Below are 23,423 nucleotides of genomic sequence, written 5' to 3' on the forward strand. Positions count from 1 at the left end.
CATCCCAGACAAACAGTCAGCAGTGTAGTGAGCTGCGGTCACAGACACACACACGGGCGGGACTGGAGAATTACACACTGACCCGATAACTCATTTAAGCGACAGAAAGTCAAACAGCCTCATGACCATAAGGTGGAAACTCCTGACGGCGTCCAGTAGCGGAAAGATAAAGTTGACACCTGTTACTTTCCTTTTATTTTTATTGAACCGATACATAGAGACAATGAGAGAGGATGACAGACAGACAGACAGACAGACAGACAGACAGACAGACAGACAGACAGACAGACAGACAGACAGACAGACAGACAGACAGAGAGGATGACAGATAGAGAGGATGACAGATAGAGAGAGGATGACAGACAGAGAGAGGATGACAGACAGAGAGAGGATGACAGACATACAGATTGAGAAACAGATAGAGAGAGGATGACAGACAGAGAGAGGATGACAGATAGAGAGAGGATGACAGATAGAGAGAGGATGACAGATAGAGAGAGGATGACAGACAGAGAGAGGATGACAGACAGAGAGAGGATGACAGACATACAGATTGAGAAACAGATAGAGAGAGGATGACAGAGAGAGGATGACAGATAGAGAGGGGATGACAAACAGATAGAGAGAGGATGACAAAAAGATAGAGAGAGGATGACAGACAGAGAGAGGATGACAGATAGAGAGGGGATGACAAAAAGATAGAGAGAGGATGACAGACAGACAGAGAGAGGATGACAGACAGAGAGAGGATGACAGATAGAGAGGGGATGACAGATAGAGAGAGGATGACAGATAGAGAGCGGATGACAGACAGAGAGGATGACAGATAGAGAGAGGATGACAGACAGATAAAGAGAGGATGACAGATAGAGAGGATGACAGACAGAGAGAGGATGACAGACAGATAGAGAGGATGACAGACAGAGAGAGGATGACAGACAGAGAGAGGATGTGTCAAAGGGCAGTAGGCTACATTCAAAGCCAACACTGTAGACATGGTGCCGTGTCAGATCGCTGGACTACCCCCTGTCACACCTGTTATTGAGGCAAAAAAAGAACATGAGATGTAGTTCAGAACACTACCGACATACATGTAGTAACACGAGACTAAACTAAGACCGTTTTGTGATTTGAGCTTCATTATTTCTCAGTAATTCCCCATGAAAAAAATGACAGGTGAAAATGTCTAGTTACTATAATAATATGCAATAACAAAAACAGAAACAGTTGCATAATAATCACGATATTAAAATAAATAATCAGATGTCTCTGTAGCAGCGTGATAATCCATTCTGTTGGAGATGTATTAAAGTGCCGTGTTGGGTTCTTTCTCCTTGTCGTTACGGTATATTTGAAATGGATCTGTCTCAGATATAATGTGTTAGTTCTGGATTACGTCTGGACACATCAGTAATGTGACAGGAAGAATCCAAAACAAAATCAATAGCTCCCATGGTATTAAATTCATTCCTTGTATGTTTTCCTACCCACCTCTTTAAATTAAAGGAGAAGTTAGAGAGAGGATGACAGATAGAGAGAGGATGACAGATAGAGAGAGGATGACAAACAGATAGAGAGAGGATGACAGATAGAGAGAGGATGACAGATAGAGAGAGGATGACAGATAGAGAGAGGATGACAGATAGAGAGAGGATGACAGATAGAGAGGATGACAGACAGAGAGAGGATGACAGATAGAGAGAGGATGACAGATAGAGAGAGGATGACAGATAGAGAGGGGATGACAGATAGAGAGAGGATGACAGATAGAGAGAGGATGACAAACAGATAGAGAGAGGATGACAGATAGAGAGGATGACAGATAGAGAGAGGATGACAAACAGATAGAGAGAGGTTGACAGATAGAGAGAGGATGACAAACAGATAGAGAGAGGATGACAGATAGAGAGAGGATGACAAACAGATAGAGAGAGGATGACAGATAGAGAGAGGATGACAAACAGATAGAGAGAGGATGACAGACAGATAGAGAGAGGTGACAGACAGATAGAGAGAGGATGACAGATAGAGAGAGTATGACAAACAGATAGAGAGAGGATGACAGATAGAGAGAGGATGACAGATAGAGAGAGGATGACAAACAGATAGAGAGAGGTTGACAGATAGAGAGAGGATGACAGATAGAGAGAGAAATGTGCTTAGTAGGTCAGCCTAAACAGCATTGTGTGTCGTGCAGGGATTTCCTAAAGGCGGTTGAATTGAATACTTAGCATGAAGGCTTGTACACGTATTGGTTGAATCCCTGTAATTGTCACGTCCTGACCTTAGTTCCTTTTTCTATGGCTCTATTTTAGGTTGGTCAGGGCGTGAGTTGCGGTGGGCATTCTATGTTTTGTTCTATGTTTTCTATCTCTATGTGTTTGGCCTGGTATGGTTCCCAATCAGAGGCAGCTGTTAATCGTTGACTCTGATTGAGAACCATACTTAGGCAGCCTGGTTTCGCCCTTGAGTTGTGGGTAGTTGTTTTCTGTCTCTTTCCTGTTGGTCTATTTTTTTTGTTTGTTATTTTGGTCTTAGTTTTCCTGAGTTTAAATAAATATAAACATGGACACTTACCACGCTGCATATTGGTCCGATCCTTCCTACTCCTCCTCAGACGAAGAGGACAGCCGTTACAGTAATGTGGTTTCGGATAACATCATCGGCACGGATATCAGTGTCATAAACGTGTCCCTGGTGCACTGTTGTTCTGATCCATCTCAACTTCTCATTGGTCAAGGGGTTTTACTTCCTGTAATCCGACCAACGACATCAACTGGGGAAAAAAAGAAAAAAAAGCAGCACTAGCATCTGCTTCATTGTGTGATTACTGGTGTTGGTCGACTGGAACGATATATTTAGAATGCCCCCCCCACCTCCATTATTTCCCCTAGTTAACATGTTGCCCCCCCCCTCCATTATTTCCCCTAGTTAACATGTTGCCCCCCCACCTCCATTATTTCCCTAGTTAACATGTTGTCCCCCCCCACCTCCATTATTTCCCCTAGTTAACATGTTGACCCCCCACCTCCATTATTTCCCCTAGTTAACATGTTGCCCCCCACCTCCATTATTTCCCCTAGTTAACATGTTGCCCCCCACCTCCATTATTTCCCCTAGTTAACATGTTGTCCCCCCCACCTCCATTATTTCCCCTAGTTAACATGTTGCCCCCCCACCTCCATTATTTCCCCTAGTTAACATGTTGCCCCCCACCTCCATTATTTCCCTAGTTAACCCCCCCCCACCTCCATTATTTCCATTAACATTTGCCCTTATTTCCTCTAGTTAACATGTTGTCCCCCCCACCTCCATTATTTCCCTAGTTAACATGTTGCCCCCCACCTCCATTATTTCCCCTAGTTAACATGTTGCCCCCCTCCATTATTTCCCCTAGTTAACATGTTGCCCCCCACCTCCATTATTTCCCTAGTTAACATGTTGTCCCCCCACCTCCATTATTTCCCTAGTTAACATGTTGACCCCCCACCTCCATTATTTCCCCTAGTTAACATGTTGCCCCCCACCTCCATTATTTCCCCTAGTTAACATGTTGCCCCCCACCTCCATTATTTCCCCTAGTTAACATGTTGTCCCCCCACCTCCATTATTTCCCCTAGTTAACATGTTGCCCCCCACCTCCATTATTTCCCTAGTTAACATGTTGCCCCCCACTTCCATTATTTCCCCTAGTTAACATGTTGCCCCCCCACCTCCATTATTTCCCCTAGTTAACATGTTGCCCCCTCCATTATTTCCTCTAGTTAACATGTTGTCCCCCCACCTCCATTATTTCCCCTAGTTAACATGTTGCCCCCCACCACCTCCATTATTTCCCCTAGTTAACATGTTGACCCCCCCACCTCCATTATTTCCCCTAGTTAACATGTTGCCCCCCCCACCACCTCCATTATTTCCCTAGTTAACATGTTGACCCCCCCACCTCCATTATTTCCCCTAGTTAACATGTTGCCCCCCCTCCCCCCACCTCCATTATTTCCCTAGTTAACATGTTGCCCCCCTCCCCACCTCCATTATTTCCCTAGTTAACATGTTGCCTCCCCCTCCATTATTTCCCTAGTTAACATGTTGCCCCCCACCACCTCCATTATTTCCCCTAGTTAACATGTTGCCCCCCCACCTCCATTATTTCCCCTAGTTAACATGTTGACCCCCCACCTCCATTATTTCCCTAGTTAACATGTTGACCCCCCACCTCCATTATTTCCCCTAGTTAACATGTTGCCCCCCACCTCCATTATTTCCCCTAGTTAACATGTTGCCCCCCCCACCTCCATTATTTCCCTAGTTAACATGTTGCCCCCCCCCATGTTGTTCTGCTGTGGGATGTGATTGAAACAGTAGATACGGGCGGGACTGGGTCTGTTCTAAGAAACAGCATGATGTCCCGACAGAGACAACTAGGAATTAGAACAGTAGATTTTTACTGATGGACGGAGAGAGCAGGTGGTGGTGTGGGGGGGGGGGGAGTGCTGGTTTTGAGCCACCCTGTCTCGCCAGATGCAGTGTGACACGTGTATTAATGACGTTGGCTGCTAGCTGGTCCGTGGTGCGACCGGGATACAGGACAGGACCGCTCTATGAGAGAGCGGTGTGGTGTTTCGGTTTTACTGTCACGTGCACCAGTACAGTGAAATGCCATTCTTGCTTGAACTTACTCAACAGTGCAGCAGTACCATGTAAATGAGTAGAACAAAACCAACCAACAATACAAACAGAAGGAAATAAGTAAGCTTTATACAGTTCCAGGATCAGTAGCTATATACAGTTCCAGGGTCAGTAGCTTTATACAGTTCCAGGGTCAGTAGTTATATACAGGGTCAGTAGTTATATACAGGGTCAGTAGCTATATACAGGGTCAGTAGCTTTATACAGTTCCAGGGTCAGTAGCTATATACAGGGTCAGTAGCTTTATACAGTTCCAGGGTCAGTAGCTATATACAGTTCCAGGGTCAGTAGCTTTATACAGTTCCAGGGTCAGTAGCTTTATACAGTTCCAGGGTCAGTAGCTATATACAGTTCCAGGGTCAGTAGCTATATACAGTTCCAGGGTCAGTAGTTATATACAGTTCCAGGGTCAGTAGTTATATACAGTTCCAGGGTCAGTAGCTATATACAGGGACAGTTCCAGGGTCAGTAGTTATATACAAGGTCAGTAGTTAAATACAGGGTCAGTAGTTATATACAGGGTCAGTAGTTATATACAGGGTCAGTTAAATACAGGGTCAGTAGTTATATACAGGTACAGGGTCAGTAGCTATATACAGGGTCAGTAGCTATATACAGGGACAGTTCCAGGGTCAGTAGTTATATACAGGGTCAGTAGTTAAATACAGGGTCAGTAGTTATATACAGGGTCAGTAGCTATATACAGGGTCAGTAGTTATATACAGGGTCAGTAGTTATATACAGGGTCAGTAGCTATATACAGGGTCAGTTACAGGGTCAGTAGCTATATACAGGGTCAGTAACTATATACAGGGTCAGTAGCTATATACAGGGTCAGTAGTTATATTCAGGGTCAGTAGCTATATACAGGGTCAGTAGTTATATACAGGGTCAGTAGTTATATTCAGGGTCAGTAGCTATATACAGGGTCAGTAGTTATATACAGGGTCAGTAGTTATATACAGGGTCAGTAGTTATATACAGGGTCAGTAGTTAAATACAGGGTCAGTAGTTATATACAGGGTCAGTTCCAGGGTCAGTAGCTATATACAGGGTCAGTAGCTATATACAGGGTCAGTAGTTATATACAGGGTCAGTAGTTATATACAGGGTCAGTTCCAGGGTCAGTAGCTATATACAGGGTCAGTAGTTATATACAGGGTCAGTAACTATATACAGGGTCAGTAGCTATATACAGGGTCAGTAGTTATATACAGGGTCAGTAGTTATATACAGGGTCAGTAGCTATATACAGGGTCAGTAGTTATATACAGGGTCAGTTCCAGGGTCAGTAGCTATATATAGGGTCAGTAGTTAAATACAGGGTCAGTAGTTATATACAGGGTCAGTAGCTATATACAGGGTCAGTAGTTATATACAGGGTCAGTAGTTATATACAGGGTCAGTAGCTATATACAGGGTCAGTTCCAGGGTCAGTAGCTATATACAGGGATAGTAGCTATATACAGGGATAGTAGTTATATACAGGGTCAGTAGTTATATACAGGGACAGTAGTTATATACAGGGTCAGTAGTTATATACAGGGTCAGTAGCTATATACAGGGTCAGTTACAGGGTCAGTAGCTAAATACAGGGTCAGTAACTATATACAGGGTCAGTAGCTATATACAGGGTCAGTAGTTATATTCAGGGTCAGTAGCTATATACAGGGTCAGTAGTTATATACAGGGTCAGTAGTTATATTCAGGGTCAGTAGCTATATACAGGGTCAGTAGTTATATACAGGGTCAGTAGTTATATACAGGGTCAGTAGTTATATACAGGGTCAGTAGTTAAATACAGGGTCAGTAGTTATATACAGGGTCAGTTCCAGGGTCAGTAGCTATATACAGGGTCAGTAGCTATATACAGGGTCAGTAGTTATATACAGGGTCGGTAGTTATATACAGGGTCAGTTCCAGGGTCAGTAGCTATATACAGGGCCAGTAGTTATATACAGGGTCAGTAACTATATACAGGGTCAGTAGCTATATACAGGGTCAGTAGTTATATACAGGGTCAGTAGTTATATACAGGGTCAGTAGCTATATACAGGGTCAGTAGTTATATACAGGGTCAGTTCCAGGGTCAGTAGCTATATATAGGGTCAGTAGTTAAATACAGGGTCAGTAGTTATATACAGGGTCAGTAGCTATATACAGGGTCAGTAGTTATATACAGGGTCAGTAGTTATATACAGGGTCAGTAGCTATATACAGGGTCAGTTCCAGGGTCAGTAGCTATATACAGGGATAGTAGCTATATACAGGGATAGTAGTTATATACAGGGTCAGTAGTTATATACAGGGACAGTAGTTATATACAGGGTCAGTAGCTATATACAGGGTCAGTAGCTATATACAGGGTCAGTAGTTATATACAGGGACAGTAGCTATATACAGGGTCAGTAGCTATATACAGGGTCAGTAGTTATATACAGGGTCAGTAGCTATATACAGGGTCAGTAGTTATATACAGGGTCAGTAGCTATATACAGGGTCAGTTACAGGGTCAGTAGCTATATTCAGGGTCAGTAACTATATACAGGGTCAGTAGCTATATACAGGGTCAGTAGTTATATTCAGGGTCAGTAGCTATATACAGGGTCAGTAGTTATATACAGGGTCAGTTACAGGGTCAGTAGGAACGGGAACCGCCTGCCAATATTGAATCAAAACTGTTAACTGGTTTCTAGGGTTAAGATAAAAACATGTTTTCATGTTGCTGTGACACTATGCACTGACTGCATCAAGATAGTTTTGTTCAAATTGAAACGAAGTGGAGTTTATTTTATTGATTTAAATGAATCCCACACACACACGTTGCCTTGCCATGAAAGGGGTTTAGATTGAATATGCCCACTGACTGGCAGCTGCTACAAAGACAACAGAACACCAGTGACCTTTAACCCTTTCCATAAGGCTCGTCTCCATAAATTCACCGAACTGTATTAGCCTGATTCTGGCTTTACATTCAAACCAGGCTCTAATATCATTAGGCAAAGTGGAGTCATTACATTCAAACCAGGCTCTAATATCATTAGGCAAAGTGGAGTCATTACATTCAAACCAGACTCTAATATCATTAGGCAAAGTGGAGTCATTACATTCAAACCAGGCTCTAGGCAAAGTCATTACATTCAAACCAGGCTCTAATATCATTAGGCAAAGTGGAGTCATTACATTCAAACCAGGCTCTAATATCATTAGGCAAAGTGGAGTCATTACATTCAAACCAGGCTCTAATATCATTAGGCAAAGTGGAGTCATTACATTCAAACCAGACTCTAATATCATTAGGCAAAGTGGAGTCATTACATTCAAACCAGACTCTAATATCATTAGGCAAAGTGGAGTCATTACATTCAAACCAGACTCTGAAAAGAGAAAGGGAAGAATAAAAGAAAATCCAATTTACAGTAAACACACACACACACACTCGCACCCATGCACACACACACACACACCCACACATACACACACACACACAGCTACGCATACACTCACACGCACACACACACATACATGAATGCACATACACGTATGCACACACACACACACACGCACACGCACCCATGCATGCACGCACACATACCTGCGCATACACACACACACACACACATTCGCGCACGCACACACAGACATATGGCGTTTTCTTTTGCCTTGTGAGGATCAGAGGGAGGGATGGTAGGATGGCGGAGCAACGCTGCTGTACGTTTGAAGGTTATGTTTCTGGTTACTAAAGCAGAATAACATCATGGATAGACGATCCATCTGTGTTTATTTATCAGATCAGTATCCTAACTGTCCCTCACCACCACTCCTCTGATTCACAGTGATGGCTTTAGTCTGTACTGGTTTACCCTTCCTCCTTAGCTCCTTCCTCCCCCTCCGTCTACATTATTTGAAGTCAGTTATCTACGGGGGGGGGGGTGTTTGACATTGCTGGAAGGGCAGTTAGCTGCGGGGGGTGTTTGACATTGCTGGAAGGGCAGTTAGCTGCAGGGGGTTGTTTGACATTGCTGGAAGGGCAGTTAGCTGCAGGGGGGTGTTTGACATTGCTGGAAGGGCAGTTAGCTGCTGGGGGTGTTTGACATTGCTGGAAGGGCAGTTAGCTGCAGGGGGTGTTTGACATTGCTGGAAGGGCAGTTAGCTGCTGGGGGTGTTTGACATTGTTGGAAGGGCAGTTAGCTGCAGGGGGTGTTTGACATTGCTGGAAGGGCAGTTAGCTGCAGGGGGTGTTTGACATTGCTGGAAGGGCAGTTAGCTGCAGGGGGGTGTTTGACATTGCTGGAAGGGCAGTTAGCTGCAGGGGGGTGTTTGACATTGCTGGAAGGGCAGTTAGCTGCTGGGGGGTGTTTGACATTGCTGGAAGGGCAGTTATCTACATTTTTTGTTTTTACATTGTTGGGATGGCAGTTTGAATAGCGGTGGTTCGGGATGGGGTGTTTGATATTAGATGGATGGGGTTGATGGTTGATGGTCATTGGGGATGTTTGACAGTTTGAATAGAGGTGGTTCGGGATGGGGTGTAGTTATGTAGATGGATGGGGGTTGATGGTTGATGGTCATTGTTGGGATGGCAGTTTGAATAGAGGTTGGTTCGGGATGGGGTGTAGTGTATATGTAGATTTTTTGATTTGATGGTCATTGTTGGGATGGCAGTTTGAATAGAGGTGGTTCGGGATGGGGTGTAGTGTATATGTAGATGGATGGGGGTTGATGGTTGATGGTCATTGTTGGGATGGCAGTTTGAATAGAGGTGGTTCGGGATGGGGTGTAGTGTATATGTAGATGGATGGGGGTTGATGGTCATTGTTGGGGAAGCTACTCTGAAACTCTAGTTATAAAACTCCATAGCAGCGGGACGTAGGGGTTTCTTCTGAAAAATCAGAAGAAAAGAAAAACATATTAATTTACCGTACCATACTTTTTTCTACATTGATCTAAACTATGAAATAACACATATGGAATCATGTAGTAACCAAGAAAGTGTTAAACAAATCTAAATATATTTTATATTTGAGATTGTTCAAAGTAGACACCCTTTGCATTGATGGCAGCTTTGCACGCTATCCGAACTATTGACTGGTACTGTATATATATATATACAGTACCAGTCAATAGTTCTATATATATATATATTTTACAAAGTAGAGCACTGGGCCTTTAATAATAATAATAATAATAAGCCCTGTATTAGGGCAAAAATATTTGTCTAGTCCCCCTCTGTTGGCAAATACTTTGACAGCACCCCACCACATTTTCCTTCACGCTGAAAAAGGTTAAGCTCCGCTAAAGGCACCCTTAGGACAATTATAGTTTACTTTTAAAAAAGTAGTTCACTACATCCAAACTAAAATGATCATATCTAAATCTGCACTGAATAAAAAACATGAACGCAACATGTAAAGTGTTGGTCCCATGATTCATGAGCTGAAATAAAAGATCTCAGAAAATGTCCATATGCACAAAAAGCTTATTTCTCTTTAACTGTTGCCCACACGTTTGTTTACATCTCTGTTAGTGAGCATTTCTCATTTGCCAAGATAATCCATCCACCTGACAGGTGTGGCATATCAAGAAGCTGATTAAACAGCATGATCATTACCTTGAACTGGGAGACAATAAAAGTCCACTCTAAAATGTGCAGTTTTGTCAAACAACACAATGCTACAGAGGTCTCAAGTTTTGAGGGAGTGTGCAATTGGCATGCTGACTGCAGGAATGTCCACCTGAGCTGTTGCCAGAGAATTGAATGTTAATTTCTCTACCATAAGCCGCCTCCAACGTCGTTTTAGAGTATTTGGCAGTTCGTCTAACCGACCTCACAACCGCAGACCACATTTAACCACGCCAGCCCAGGACCTCTACATCCAGGACCTCTGCACAGGGATACCGTGGCGAGATCCTGAAGACAATTGTAGTGCCAGCATGTTCCAGTTCCTGCCTCTATCCAGCAATTTCGCACAGCCATTGAAGAGGAGCGGGACAACATCCCCCCCCCCCCCCCCCCCAACACAATCCACAGCCTGATCAACTCCATGCGAAGGAGATATGTCGCGCTACATGAGGCAAATGGTGGTCACACTAGATACTGATTGGTTTTCTCATCCACGCCCCTACCTTTTTCTTAAAAGTATCTGTGACCAACAGATGCATATCTGTATTCCCAGTAGAATCCATAGATAAGGGGGCAGAAAATAATTTATTTAAATTGACTGACTTCCTCTGTAAACTCAGTAAAATCTTTGAAATTGTTGCATATTGCATTTATATATATTTTTTACAGTATACTTCGTGAAAATGATCCTATGTACATCTGAAATGTCATAGACTAAAAAATTGTAAGAAAATATCTGTTTGGGGTCATTATGTTAACACCAAGTATGAATTAGGCAGATCAGATGAAGAAAAATAAAGGAAACGATTGGCTACTTCTCCCGTATTTTCTTTTGTTTTGGAAGAAAAGTAGTGTGTAGTTCCAGTAGTTAGCTACACCGCTACATGGTAAAACAGTAGTGTGTAGTTCCAGTAGTTAGCTACATGGTAAAACAGTAGTGTGTAGTTCCAGTAGTTAGCTACACCGCTACATGGTAAAACAGTAGTGTGTAGTTCCAGTAGTTAGCTACATGGTAAAACAGTAGTGTGTAGTTCCAGTAGTTAGCTACACCGCTACATGGTAAAACAGTAGTGTGTAGTTCCAGTAGTTAGCTACACCGCTACATGGTAAAACAGTAGTGTGTAGTTCCAGTAGTTAGCTACATGGTAAAACAGTAGTGTGTAGTTCCAGTAGTTAGCTGCATGGTAAAACAGTAGTGTGTAGTTCCAGTAGTTAGCTACACCGCTACATGGTAAAACAGTAGTGTGTAGTTCCAGTAGTTAGCTGCATGGTAAAACAGTAGTGTGTAGTTCCAGTAGTTAGCTACACCGCTACATGGTAAAACAGTAGTGTGTAGTTCCAGTAGTTAGCTGCATGGTAAAACAGTAGTGTGTAGTTCCAGTAGTTAGCTACACCGCTACATGGTAAAACAGTAGTGTGTAGTTCCAGTAGTTAGCTACACCGCTACATGGTAAAACAGTAGTGTGTAGTTCCAGTAGTTAGCTACACCGCTACATGGTAAAACAGTAGTGTGTAGTTCCAGTAGTTAGCTACATGGTAAAACAGTAGTGTGTAGTTCCAGTAGTTAGCTACACCGCTACATGGTAAAACAGTAGTGTGTAGTTCCAGTAGTTAGCTACACCGCTACATGGTAAAACAGTAGTGTGTAGTTCCAGTAGTTAGCTGCATGGTAAAACAGTAGTGTGTAGTTCCAGTAGTTAGCTACACCGCTACATGGTAAAACAGTAGTGTGTAGTTCCAGTAGTTAGCTACACCGCTACATGGTAAAACAGTAGTGTGTAGTTCCAGTAGTTAGCTACACCGCTACATGGTAAAACAGTAGTGTGTAGTTCCAGTAGTTAGCTACATGTTAAAACAGTAGTGTGTAGTTCCAGTAGTTACCTACATCGCTACATGGCAAAACGATAAGTGTCTTACTCCAGTTGTTAGCTACATTGCTACATGGCAAAACAATTATGAACTACTGTGTGTGTGTGTGTGTGTGTGTGTGTGTGTGTGTGTGTGTGTGTGTGTGTGTGTGTGTGTGTGTGTGTGTGTGTGTGTGTGTGTGTGTGTGTGTGTGTGTGTGTGTGTGTGTGTTTTATTACAGAAACATGTCAATTGTTGGCATGGGCCGGCTAGTATGTCCACTCCGCAGAGTAGAGCGACTACACTGTGGAAAACCTTTAACCAAATTAACCCAAAAAATGTAAATGGTCTGTACACCTCCACCGTGGCCATGTCATCGCGTCATCATGTCATCGTTTTATACAGAAACCAAACATACAGTAGCCATTCCTTTACCACACCTCCTTATCCAATTAAACAACACCTCCACATCTGAGTCCATAACTGCTGATGAACACACCACACAATCTACTGTATACATGTATATGTGGGATGGTATGGGAAGAGAATGGGAGGGTTCTGTGTATGAAGCTGATCGAGTTTGTCCCAACCCAGAACAGGACAGCCTGTCACACAGATATATATTAACTCATTTCAGACATGGCTCCATGGCTGTCTGTGGTCTTGTACCATGTGTGAAGGTATGTTTCAGTGTGTGTGTGTGTTCCAGTGTGTGTGTGTGTGTGTTCCAGTGTGTGTGTGTGTGTGTTCCAGTGTGTGTGTGTGTGTTCCAGTGTGTGTGTGTGTGTGTGTTCCAGTGTGGGTGTGTGTGTGTTTCAATGTGTGTGTGTGTTCCAGTGTGTGTGTGTGTGTGTTTCAGTGTGGGTGTGTGTGTGTTTCAATGTGTGTGTGTGTTCCAGTGTGTGTGTGTGTGTGTTCCAGTGTGTGTGTGTGTGTGTTCCAGTGTGTGTGTGTGTGTGTTCCAGTGTGTGTGTGTGTGTTCCAGTGTGTGTGTGTGTGTTCCAGTGTGTGTGTGTGTGTGTGTTTCAGTGTGGGTGTGTGTGTGTTTCAGTGTGTGTGTGTGTTCCAGTGTGTGTGTGTGTGTGTGTGTGTGTGTTTCAGTGTGTGTGTGTGTGTTTCAGTGTGTGTGTGTGTGTGTTTCCAGTGTGTGTGTGTGTGTGTGGGTGTGTGTGTGTGTTCCAGTGTGTGTGTGTGTGTGTGGGTGTGTGTGTGTGTTTAGCTTTGTGACATGCATTGTTCAACGAGCTCAACCCTTAACAATAAGATGTATTTTCTATGGATGAATACGTAGTGTAGTGGAATATGTGGGATGTTAACCCTTCCTATCTCATTAGCTTACTAAAACAATTTGAGCAACTTTCTTATTCCACCAGGGGGAAGCCATTTTGCCAGGTGCTTAAAAGGATGAAGTACATAATGCATAAACACACAGCATAATATACAATACATAGAGGAAAAGCAGCAGTGATGAATGTCTCCATAGTGTTTAATGTTTCCATAGTGTTTAATGTCTCCATAGTGTTTAATGTTTCCATAGTGTTTAATGTTTCCATAGTGTTTAATGTTTCCATAGTGTTTAATGTCTCCACAGTGTTTAATGTTTCCATAGTGTTTAATGTTTCCATAGTGTTTAATGTTTCCATAGTGTTTAATGTCTCCATAGTGTTTAATGTTTCCATAGTGATTAATGTTTCCATAGTGTTTAATGTTTCCATAGTGTTTAATGTTTCCATAGTGTTTAATGTCTCCATAGTGTTTAATGTTTCCATAGTGTTTAATGTCTCCATAGTGTTTAATGTTTCCATAGTGTTTAATGTTTCCATAGTGTTTAATGTTTCCATAGTGTTTAATGTCTCCATAGTGTTTAATGTCTCCATAGTGATTAATGTCTCCATAGTGTTTAATGTTTCCATAGTGTTTAATGTTTCCATAGTGTTTAATGTCTCCATAGTGTTTAATGTTTCCATAGTGTTTAATGTCTCCATAGTGATTAATGTCTCCATAGTGTTTAATGTCTCCATGATGATTAATGTTTCCATAGTGATTAATGTCTCCATAGTGATTAATGTCTCCATAGTGATTAATGTCTCCATAGTGAATAATGTTTCCATAGTGATTAATGTCTCCATAGTGTTTGTTTCCATAGTGATTAATGCCTCCGTAGTGATTAATGTCTCCACAGTGTTTAATGTTTCCATAGTGTTTAATGTTTCCATAGTGTTTAATGTCTCCATAGTGTTTAATGTTTCCATAGTGTTTAATGTCTCCATAGTGTTTAATGTTTCCATAGTGTTTAATGTCTCCATAGTGATTAATGTCTCCATAGTGTTTAATGTCTCCATGATGATTAATGTTTCCATAGTGATTAATGTCTCCATAGTGATTAATGTCTCCATAGTTAATAATGTTTCCATAGTGATTAATGTCTCCGTAGTGATTAATGTCTCCACAGTGTTTAATGTTTCCATAGTGTTTGTTTCCATAGTGTTTAATGTCTCCATAGTGTTTAATGTCTCCATAGTGTTTGGTTCAATAGTGATTAATGTCTCCATAGTGTTTAATGTCTCCATAGAATTTAATGTCTCCATAGTGTTTAATGTCTCCATAGTGTTTAATGTTTCCATAGTGATTAATGTCTCCATAGTGATTAATGTCTCCATGGTGTTTAATGTCTCCATAGTGTTTAATGTCTCCATAGTGATGAATGTTTCCACAGTGTTTAATGTCTCCATAGTGTTTAATGTCTCCATAGTGATTAATGTCTCCATAGTGTTTAATGTCTCCATAGTGATGAATGTTTCCATAGTGTTTAATGTCTCCATAGTGATTAATGTTTCCATAGTGATTAATGTTTCCATAGTGTTTAATGTCTCCATAGTGATATATGTCTCCATAGTGATTAATGTCTCCATAGTGATTAATGTCTCCATAGTGTTTAATGTCTCCATAGTGTTTAATGTCTCCATAGTGATTAATGTCTCCATAGTGATTAATGTCTCCATAGTGATTAATGTCTCCATAGAATTTAATGTCTCCATAGTGATGAATGTTTCCATAGTGATTAATGTCTCCATAGTGATTAATGTCTCCATAGAATTTAATGTCTCCATAGTGATGAATGTTTCCATAGTGATTAATGTCTCCATAGTGATTAATGTCTCCATAGTGATTAATGTCTCCATTGTGATTATTGTCTCCATAGTGATTAATGTCTCCATAGTGATTAATGTCTCCATCGTGATTAATGTCTCCATAGTGATTAATGTCTCCATAGTGATTAATGTCTCCATAGTGATTAATGTCTCCATTGTGATTATTGTCTCCATAGTGATTAATGTCTCCATAGTGATTAATGTCTCCATAGTGATTAATGTCTCCATAGTGATTAATGTCTCCATCGTGATTAATGTCTCCATAGTGATTAATGTCTCCATAGTGATTAATGTCTCCATAGTGATTACTGTCTCCATCGTGGTTAATGTCTCCATAGTGATTAATGTCTCCATAGTGATTAATGTCTCCATAGTGATTAATGTCTCCATAGTGATTAATGTCTCCATCGTGATTAATGTCTCCATAGTGATTAATGTCTCCATAGTGATTAATGTCTCCATAGTGATTAATGTCTCCATAGTGATTAATGTCTCCATCGTGATTAATGTCTCCATCGTGATTAATGTCTCCATAGTGATTAATGTCTCCATAGTGATTAATGTCTCCATAGTGATTAATGTCTCCATCGTGATTAATGTCTCCATCGTGATTAATGTCTCCATAGTGATTAATGTCTCCATAGTGATTAATGTCTCCATCGTGATTAATGTCTCCATAGTGATTAATGTCTCCATAGTGATTAATGTCTCCATAGTGATTAATGTCTCCATCGTGATTAATGTCTCCATAGTGATTAATGTCTCCATCGTGATTAATGTCTCCATAGTGATTAATGTCTCCATAGTGATTAATGTCTCCATAGTGATTAATGTCTCCATTGTGATTAATGTCTCCATAGTGATTAATGTCTCCATAGTGATTAATGTCTCCATCGTGATTAATGTCTCCATAGTGATTAATGTCTCCATTGTGATTATTGTCTCCATAGTGATTAATGTCTCCATAGTGATTAATGTCTCCATAGTGATTAATGTCTCCATAGTGATTAATGTCTCCATCGTGATTAATGTCTCCATAGTGATTAATGTCTCCATAGTGATTAATGTCTCCATAGTGATTAATGTCTCCATCGTGATTAATGTCTCCATAGTGATTAATGTCTCCATCTTCATTAATGTCTCCATAGTGATTAATGTCTCCATAGTGATTAATGTCTCCATTGTGATTAATGTCTCCATAGTGATTAATGTCTCCATAGTGATTAATGTCTCCATAGTGATTAATGTCTCCATCGTGATTAATGTCTCCATAGTGATTAATGTCTCCATAGTGATTAATGTCTCCATAGTGATTAATGTCTCCATCGTGATTAATGTCTCCATAGTGATTAATGTCTCCATAGTGATTAATGTCTCCATAGTGATTAATGTCTCCATATTAATGTCTCCATAGATTAATGTCTCCATCGTGATTAATGTCTCCATAGTGATTAATGTCTCCATAGTGATTAATGTCTCCATAGTGATTAATGTCTCCATAGTGATTAATGTCTCCATAGTGATTAATGTCTCCATAGTGATTAATGTCTCCATAGTGATTAATGTCTCCATAATGTTTAATTTCTTCATAGTGTTTAATTCCTCAGCCTCTGCAGTTGCTACTTCAATCTTTTGACTTCAAAATGACTGATATACCCGTTGATTCTTGAAGAATATAACTAATAGATGCCTAATTGACTCAGCTTAAAATATAACCTAGTTTTACTCCTCTGTTTGTAAACAATGTAAATGTAAACGAACACTGTACGGCCTCAAACAATCCTTAAATCTACAATTGTGATATCGTGGATGACAAGTCCTCGTATCCACATCTCTGTCCATGAGTTTGAGACGGATTACATTTCACAAGCCCCTCCCCTCAGCTGTTTACCTAAATCAGTGGCGGGGGGGGGGGGTTATGTTTTGTTATTGTTCGAACTGCAGATTGTGCCTTTAAAAGTAATTATTAGGCTGCCAGTGAAAGAGGGCAAGGGTTTAGCCCGTCATGCAGGGAGGGGGGTGGGGGGGGGGTCATGCCCATTATAACAGGCCTCTTCAGTTTAATCCATGTGTATGATATAAATATAGAGGATATTGTTTAGTACACACCCAATTCATTCAAAGAGATCTAATTTAGCTGTTAAATTCCCCCCACAAATGTAGATGGATGATGCCTTGACCTTCCTATGGCGGAAGCTGTATCATAACATGATGCCTCCATTGTGTCATTTACTTAAAGTGATTGTGAGATTTGGAGTCATTTTTAGTCTGTGAACGTTTTGCACGGTTTGCCCTCAAACAGTGAGGAAAATGAATTTGTTGGTTTATAGAGAGAGAGAGAGAGAGAGAGAGAGAGAGGGAGACAGAGAGGGTGGATTATAGAGAGAGAGAGAGAGAGAGAGAGAGAGAGAGGATTAGAGAGAGAGAGAGAGAGAGAGAGAGAGAGAGAGAGAGAGGATGGATTTACGCTGGGGATATGCAGCATTGCCATGATGATCACGCCATGCATACAAGCACACACAAACACACACACACTCATAAATACACACACACACACACACTCATAAACACACACATACACACTCATAAACACACACACATACACACACTCATAAACACACACATACCCACTCATAAACACACACACATACATGCACACACTCATAAACACACACACACATACACACTGAGATTTAAGTCTATTTCAGTGGTAGTAAACATTTTCTCACCCAACACTACTTTATTTATTTTTGATTTTTTTACATTTGCCTGCTGATACATGACTTTATATCCAGACGCTTTCACATTTGTCCATATCACATTTTAAAGCCAAGGGTACCGCTATGTTCATTCTGGGGCACGGAGTCAACATCGCTCTTCACTAGGGGTGGACATAACCCTGTTCGATGAGGCCGTTTGTCGCCCGATATGGGACTGCCCCAAACCTCGGAGACGGAATAGCCTTGTGACCTTTTACTTCTCTCTGTCTGACGAGTTGTGCTCACCGGGTCGGTTTTGTACCGCTTCTTCTACAGTATATGGAGGAAAAGCTGTGAATCGTTTGGAGAGGGGCCAACTGCGGAAATCAGTCAAAAAAAACTAAAAAAACTGAAAACCAACCTGGGCTAAGAACACTCTATACAGTTCTGCACGGAGGAGTGAGAGGTAAACAAAATGATGAAACTGAAGCCGAAGCTATTTCTGTCTATGTAGAATTTGTGAGCTCGTGCGCCGTGCCATTATTTCATTTCAACAGATTTGAAGGGACGTTTTGAAATTTCCATTAAATGTAACATAAAGAAAGAAAAAACCATCTCCCCAGTGTTGCCGTGTGCTAAGTATGGAATGAACTACTTTTTACATATGGCACAATGTACCAATCCTATAGGGAATCCCTCCCTCTATCTGTCTGGGAAGGGAATGATGAATGATATATTAACCATTAGATATCCTTACACTTCTTAACTCTCTCCAGTAGATAACACAGTAGGCTATAGTTTTACAACGGACTACCAGGTGAAAGTAGATTACAGTCCGAATTAAAACTCAAGTCTGTTTTTTAATAAACCACAGCCTGTTTATACATCCAAAATGGTATCCTATGGGCCCTGGTCAAATGTAGTGCACTACATAGGGAATAGGGTGCCATTTGGGATGCACCCTACATAGGGATGCACACTACATAGGGATGCACACTACATAGGGATCCACACTACATAGAGAATAGGGTGCCATTTGGCCAGGGCACTATACTCTATAGGGAATAGGGTGCCAATTGGGATGCACTCTACATAGGGATGCACACTACATAGAGAATAGGGTGCCATTTGGGGGGTTGGATTTAGAGGAGGGTTGAGTTTAAAAGAGGGTTGGATTTAGAGGAGGGTTGGGTTTGAAAGAGGGGTTAGAGGAGGGTTGGGTTTAGAGGAGGGTTGGGTTTAGAGGAGGGTTGGTTTAGAGGAGGGTTTAGAGGAGGGTTGGTTTAGAGGAGGGTTGGTTTAGAGGAGGGTTGGTTTAGAGGAGGGTTGGTTTAGAGGAGGGTTGGTTTAGAGGAGGGTTGGTTTAGAGGAAGGTTGTCAAAGCTGTCATTGAGGCAAAGGGTGGCTACTTTGAAGAATCTCAAACACTTTGGTTACTACATGATTCCATATGTGTTATTTCATAGTGTTGATGTCTTCACTATTATTCTACAATGTAGAAAACAGTAAAAATAAAGAAAAAACCCTTGAATGAGTAGGTGTGTCCAAACTGTTGACTTGTACTGTGCATTTGCTGTATATTTATATAGATATATTTCTTAGACTCTGGGTTGATGTAACAGCAATGCAGCTCATTTAAACTTTTAGACACTCACTCACACACACACACACACACACACACACACACACACACACACACACACACACACACACACACACACACACTGTCCTCGTTCCCTTATCTCCTTGCAGTAACTCGGCACCATCCTTTAACCAACCAGGACTATTGATTGTGATCAGATCATAATAAACTGGATTCTGCTGAGAGCAACAAAACCTCTCCAATTAACAGCTTGTTTTTTAGCTTCATTCGCTCTATTTCCATTGAGTTCACTTCCTGGTTCTATATGTGAAGTAAAAGGCTTTATTCTCATTCTCTTGAGGCACAAAATAAACCCCAGTAACTTTAGAAAGATGAAGGTGACGATAGATGGGTGTTTATTTCAACTGTTTAGAAATGATTGTGTACCTCTCGAGGACTGTCTCAAAGAATAATCCAGATAGCGAGACATGCCTCCCGGGTGGCGCAGTGGTTAAGGGCGCTGTACTGCAGCGCCAGCTGTGCCATCAGAGACTCTGGGTTCGCGCCCAGGCTCTGTCGTAACCGGCCGCGACCGGGAGGTCCGTGGGGCGACGCACAAATTGGCCTAGCGTCGTCCGGGTTAGGGAGGGCTTGGTCGGTAGGGGTGTCCTTGTCTCATCGCGCACCAGCGACTCCTGTGGCGGGCCGGGCGCAGTGCGCGCTAACCAAGGTTACCAGGTACACGGTGTTTCCTCCGGCACATTGGTGAGGATGGCTTCCGGGTTGGATGCGCGCTGTGTTAAGAAGCAGTGCGGCTTGGTTGGGTTGTGTATCGGAGGATGCATGACTTTCAACCTTCGTCTCTCCCGAGCCCGTACGGAAGTTGTAGCGATGAGAGTAGCTACTACAACAATTGGATACCACGAAATTGGGGAGAAAAAGGGGTAAAAAAAAAAAGAAAAGAGAGTGAGACATACAGTGTATTGAAACTGACTCTTGACTGTTTGAACTGTCCTTTCTGAGTGAGGACATTTGTCTCCTTTCCTCTGACCTCCAGCTGACCTTTGTCCTTATATTTCCTGTGTTGCTATAGGTTGCTGAGCAGGATGCCCTCTGATCTCCAGGAGTGTCACCTGACCTCCAGCTGTGGCTCCTATATCAAGACCGAGCCCTCTTCCCCTTCCTCCTCCCTGGTTGACACCGTCAGTCACCACAGCCCCTCGGCCAATAGCGACGCCAGCAGCGGTTACGTCAACGTAAACAACCTCAACGGACGCTCGCACGTCCTCGACTCCCAGCCCATGTTCAACCCGGGCATGCTGGGAGGGGGCGGAGCCTGTCTCCGGCGCTATGACGACTGCGGAGTGGGCATGGCGGATGATTCACCGATCAAGTGCGAGTATATGTTGAATGCGATTCCGAAGAGGCTGTGTCTGGTGTGTGGGGATATCGCATCGGGTTACCACTATGGGGTCGCCTCCTGCGAAGCCTGCAAAGCCTTCTTCAAAAGGACCATACAAGGTATATTACCACTAACCCTCCCTCTCTCACTCCCTTCTCACAGTCCCTAACAGTTGAGGCCCAATTGATTCTATGTACTTTAAGAGTTGAATTATTCTATGTGGTCCTATTTGTCTCCTTTGACAGTTGCCAGGGTCAGAGGGTTCAAGGGTCATGGGTTCAAGTATCACAGGGATATACACCCACTGGACTGTAAGTTGCTTTGGATAAAAGTGTCTGCTAAATGTCATTTTATTTCTATTTTTTTTAGTCAGCAGACGCTCTAATCCAGAGCAACATACAAGTAAGTAAGACGACCTTATATCATTGTAAGTTTCACACCTTTCAACAACAACAACCCAAAAAATTGTAACGGCAGAATTGGATACTGGATGACATTTGACCTACAACTACACAGGCAACCAGGAAGTGACCTGAGAAGAGATGAGGAGTTAACAGGGTGGCCTGTGTTACCTTACAGTGATGTCATCAGTAGTGGTAGGGGAGTCATACCGTGTTACCTTACAGTGATGTCATCAGTATTGGTAGGGGAGTCACACCGTGTTACCTTACAGTGATGTCATCAGTAGTGGTAGGGGAGTCACACCGTGTTACCTTACAGTGATGTCATCAGTAGTGGTAGAGGAGTCATACCGTGTTACCTTACAGTGATGTCATCAGTAGTGGTAGGGGAGTCATACCGTGTTACCTTATAGTGATGTCATCAGTAGCGGTAGGGGAGTCATACCGTGTTACCTTATAGTAATGTCATCAGTAGTGGTAGGGGAGTCATACCGTGTTACCTTACAGTGATGTCATCAGTAGTGGTAGGGGAGTCATACCGTGTTACCTTACAGTGATGTCATCAGTAGTGGTAGGGGAGTCATACCGTGTTACCTTACAGTGATGTCATCAGTAGTGGTAGGGGAGTCATACCGTGTTACCTTACAGTGATGTCATCAGTAGTGGTAGAAGAGTCATACCATTTGGTGGTGATTACTAATGTTTACCCAGGGAATTAAGCCACCCACACTTGAAATCTGCTGGGTTGATGTTTATGTTAGCCTTCTGTGTGCGTGCGTGCGTGTGTGTGTGTGTGTGTGTGTGTGTGTGTGTGTGTGTGTGTGTGTGTGTGTGTGTGTGTGTGTTGCCCTGTTGGCATCGTGTCTGCCATGTCTGTAATGCCTCACAGTAATCTGTTCAACTGAGAAAATATCAGGGAATTGACGACTTATAAGTTGATCCGCACTTCGTGACTGTTAATGACTAGAGGAAGTCCTCCAGCGTTCGTGACTGTTAATGACTAGAGGAAGACCTGCAGCGGTCGTGACTGTTAATGACTAGAGGAAGTCCTCCAGCGTTCGTGACTGTTAATAAGGAGAGGAAGTCCTGCAGCGTTCGTGACTGTTAATAACTAGAGGAAGTCCTCCAGCGTTCGTGACTGTTAATAAGGAGAGGAAGTCCTGCAGCGTTCGTGACTGTTAATAACTAGAGGAAGTCCTCCAGCGTTCGTGACTGTTAATAACTAGAGGAAGTCCTGCAGCGTTCGTGACTATTAATAACTAGAGGAAGTCCTGCAGCGTTCGTGACTGTTAATAACTAGAGGAAGTCCTCCAGCGTTCGTGACTGTTAATAAGGAGAGGAAGTCCTCCAGCGTTCGTGACTGTTAATAAGGAGAGGAAGTCCTGCAGCGTTCGTGACTGTTAATAACTAGAGGAAGTCCTCCAGCGTTCGTGACTATTAATAACTAGAGGAAGTCCTGCAGCGTTCGTGACTGTTAACGACTAGAGGAAGTCCTCCAGCGTTCGTGACTATTAATAACTAGAGGAAGTCCTGCAGCGTTCGTGACTGTTAACAACTAGAGGAAGTCCTGCAGCGTTCGTGACTTTTAATGACTAGAGGAAGTCCTCCAGCGTTCCTGACTGTTAATAACTAGAGGAAGTCCTGCAGCATTCGTGACTGTTAATGAGGAGAGGAAGTCCTCCAGCGTTCGTGACTATTAATAACTAGAGGAAGTCCTGCAGCGTTCGTGACTGTTAACAACTAGAGGAAGTCCTGCAGCGTTCGTGACTTTTAATGACTAGAGGAAGTCCTCCAGCGTTCCTGACTGTTAATAACTAGAGGAAGTCCTCCAGCGTTCGTGACTGTTAATGACTAGAGGAAGTCCTCCAGCGTTCGTGACTGTTAATGACTAGAGGAAGACCTGCAGCGGTCGTGACTGTTAATAACTAGAGGAAGTCCTCCAGCGTTCGTGACTGTTAATGACTAGAGGAATTCCTCCAGCGTTCGTGAATGTTAATAAGGAGAGGAAGTCCTGCAGCGTTCTTGAC

At 42.4% G+C, this 23,423-nt stretch overlaps 1 protein-coding gene across 1 annotated transcript in view; it reads left to right on the forward strand.

Moving 5' to 3' along the window:
* Nucleotides 1-23,423, forward strand: part of LOC115127998 (steroid hormone receptor ERR2-like) — a 106,481-nt gene that overhangs the window by 10,611 nt on the left and 72,447 nt on the right. The window contains exon 2 of the mRNA XM_065026038.1: nt 20,687-21,114. Within this exon, the coding sequence (XP_064882110.1) occupies nt 20,687-21,114 (428 nt within the window). The remainder of the gene's footprint in view (nt 1-20,686; nt 21,115-23,423) is intronic.

Source organism: Oncorhynchus nerka, linkage group LG13, assembly GCF_034236695.1.
Source record: "Oncorhynchus nerka isolate Pitt River linkage group LG13, Oner_Uvic_2.0, whole genome shotgun sequence".
Classification (NCBI taxonomy): Eukaryota; Metazoa; Chordata; class Actinopteri; order Salmoniformes; family Salmonidae; genus Oncorhynchus; species Oncorhynchus nerka.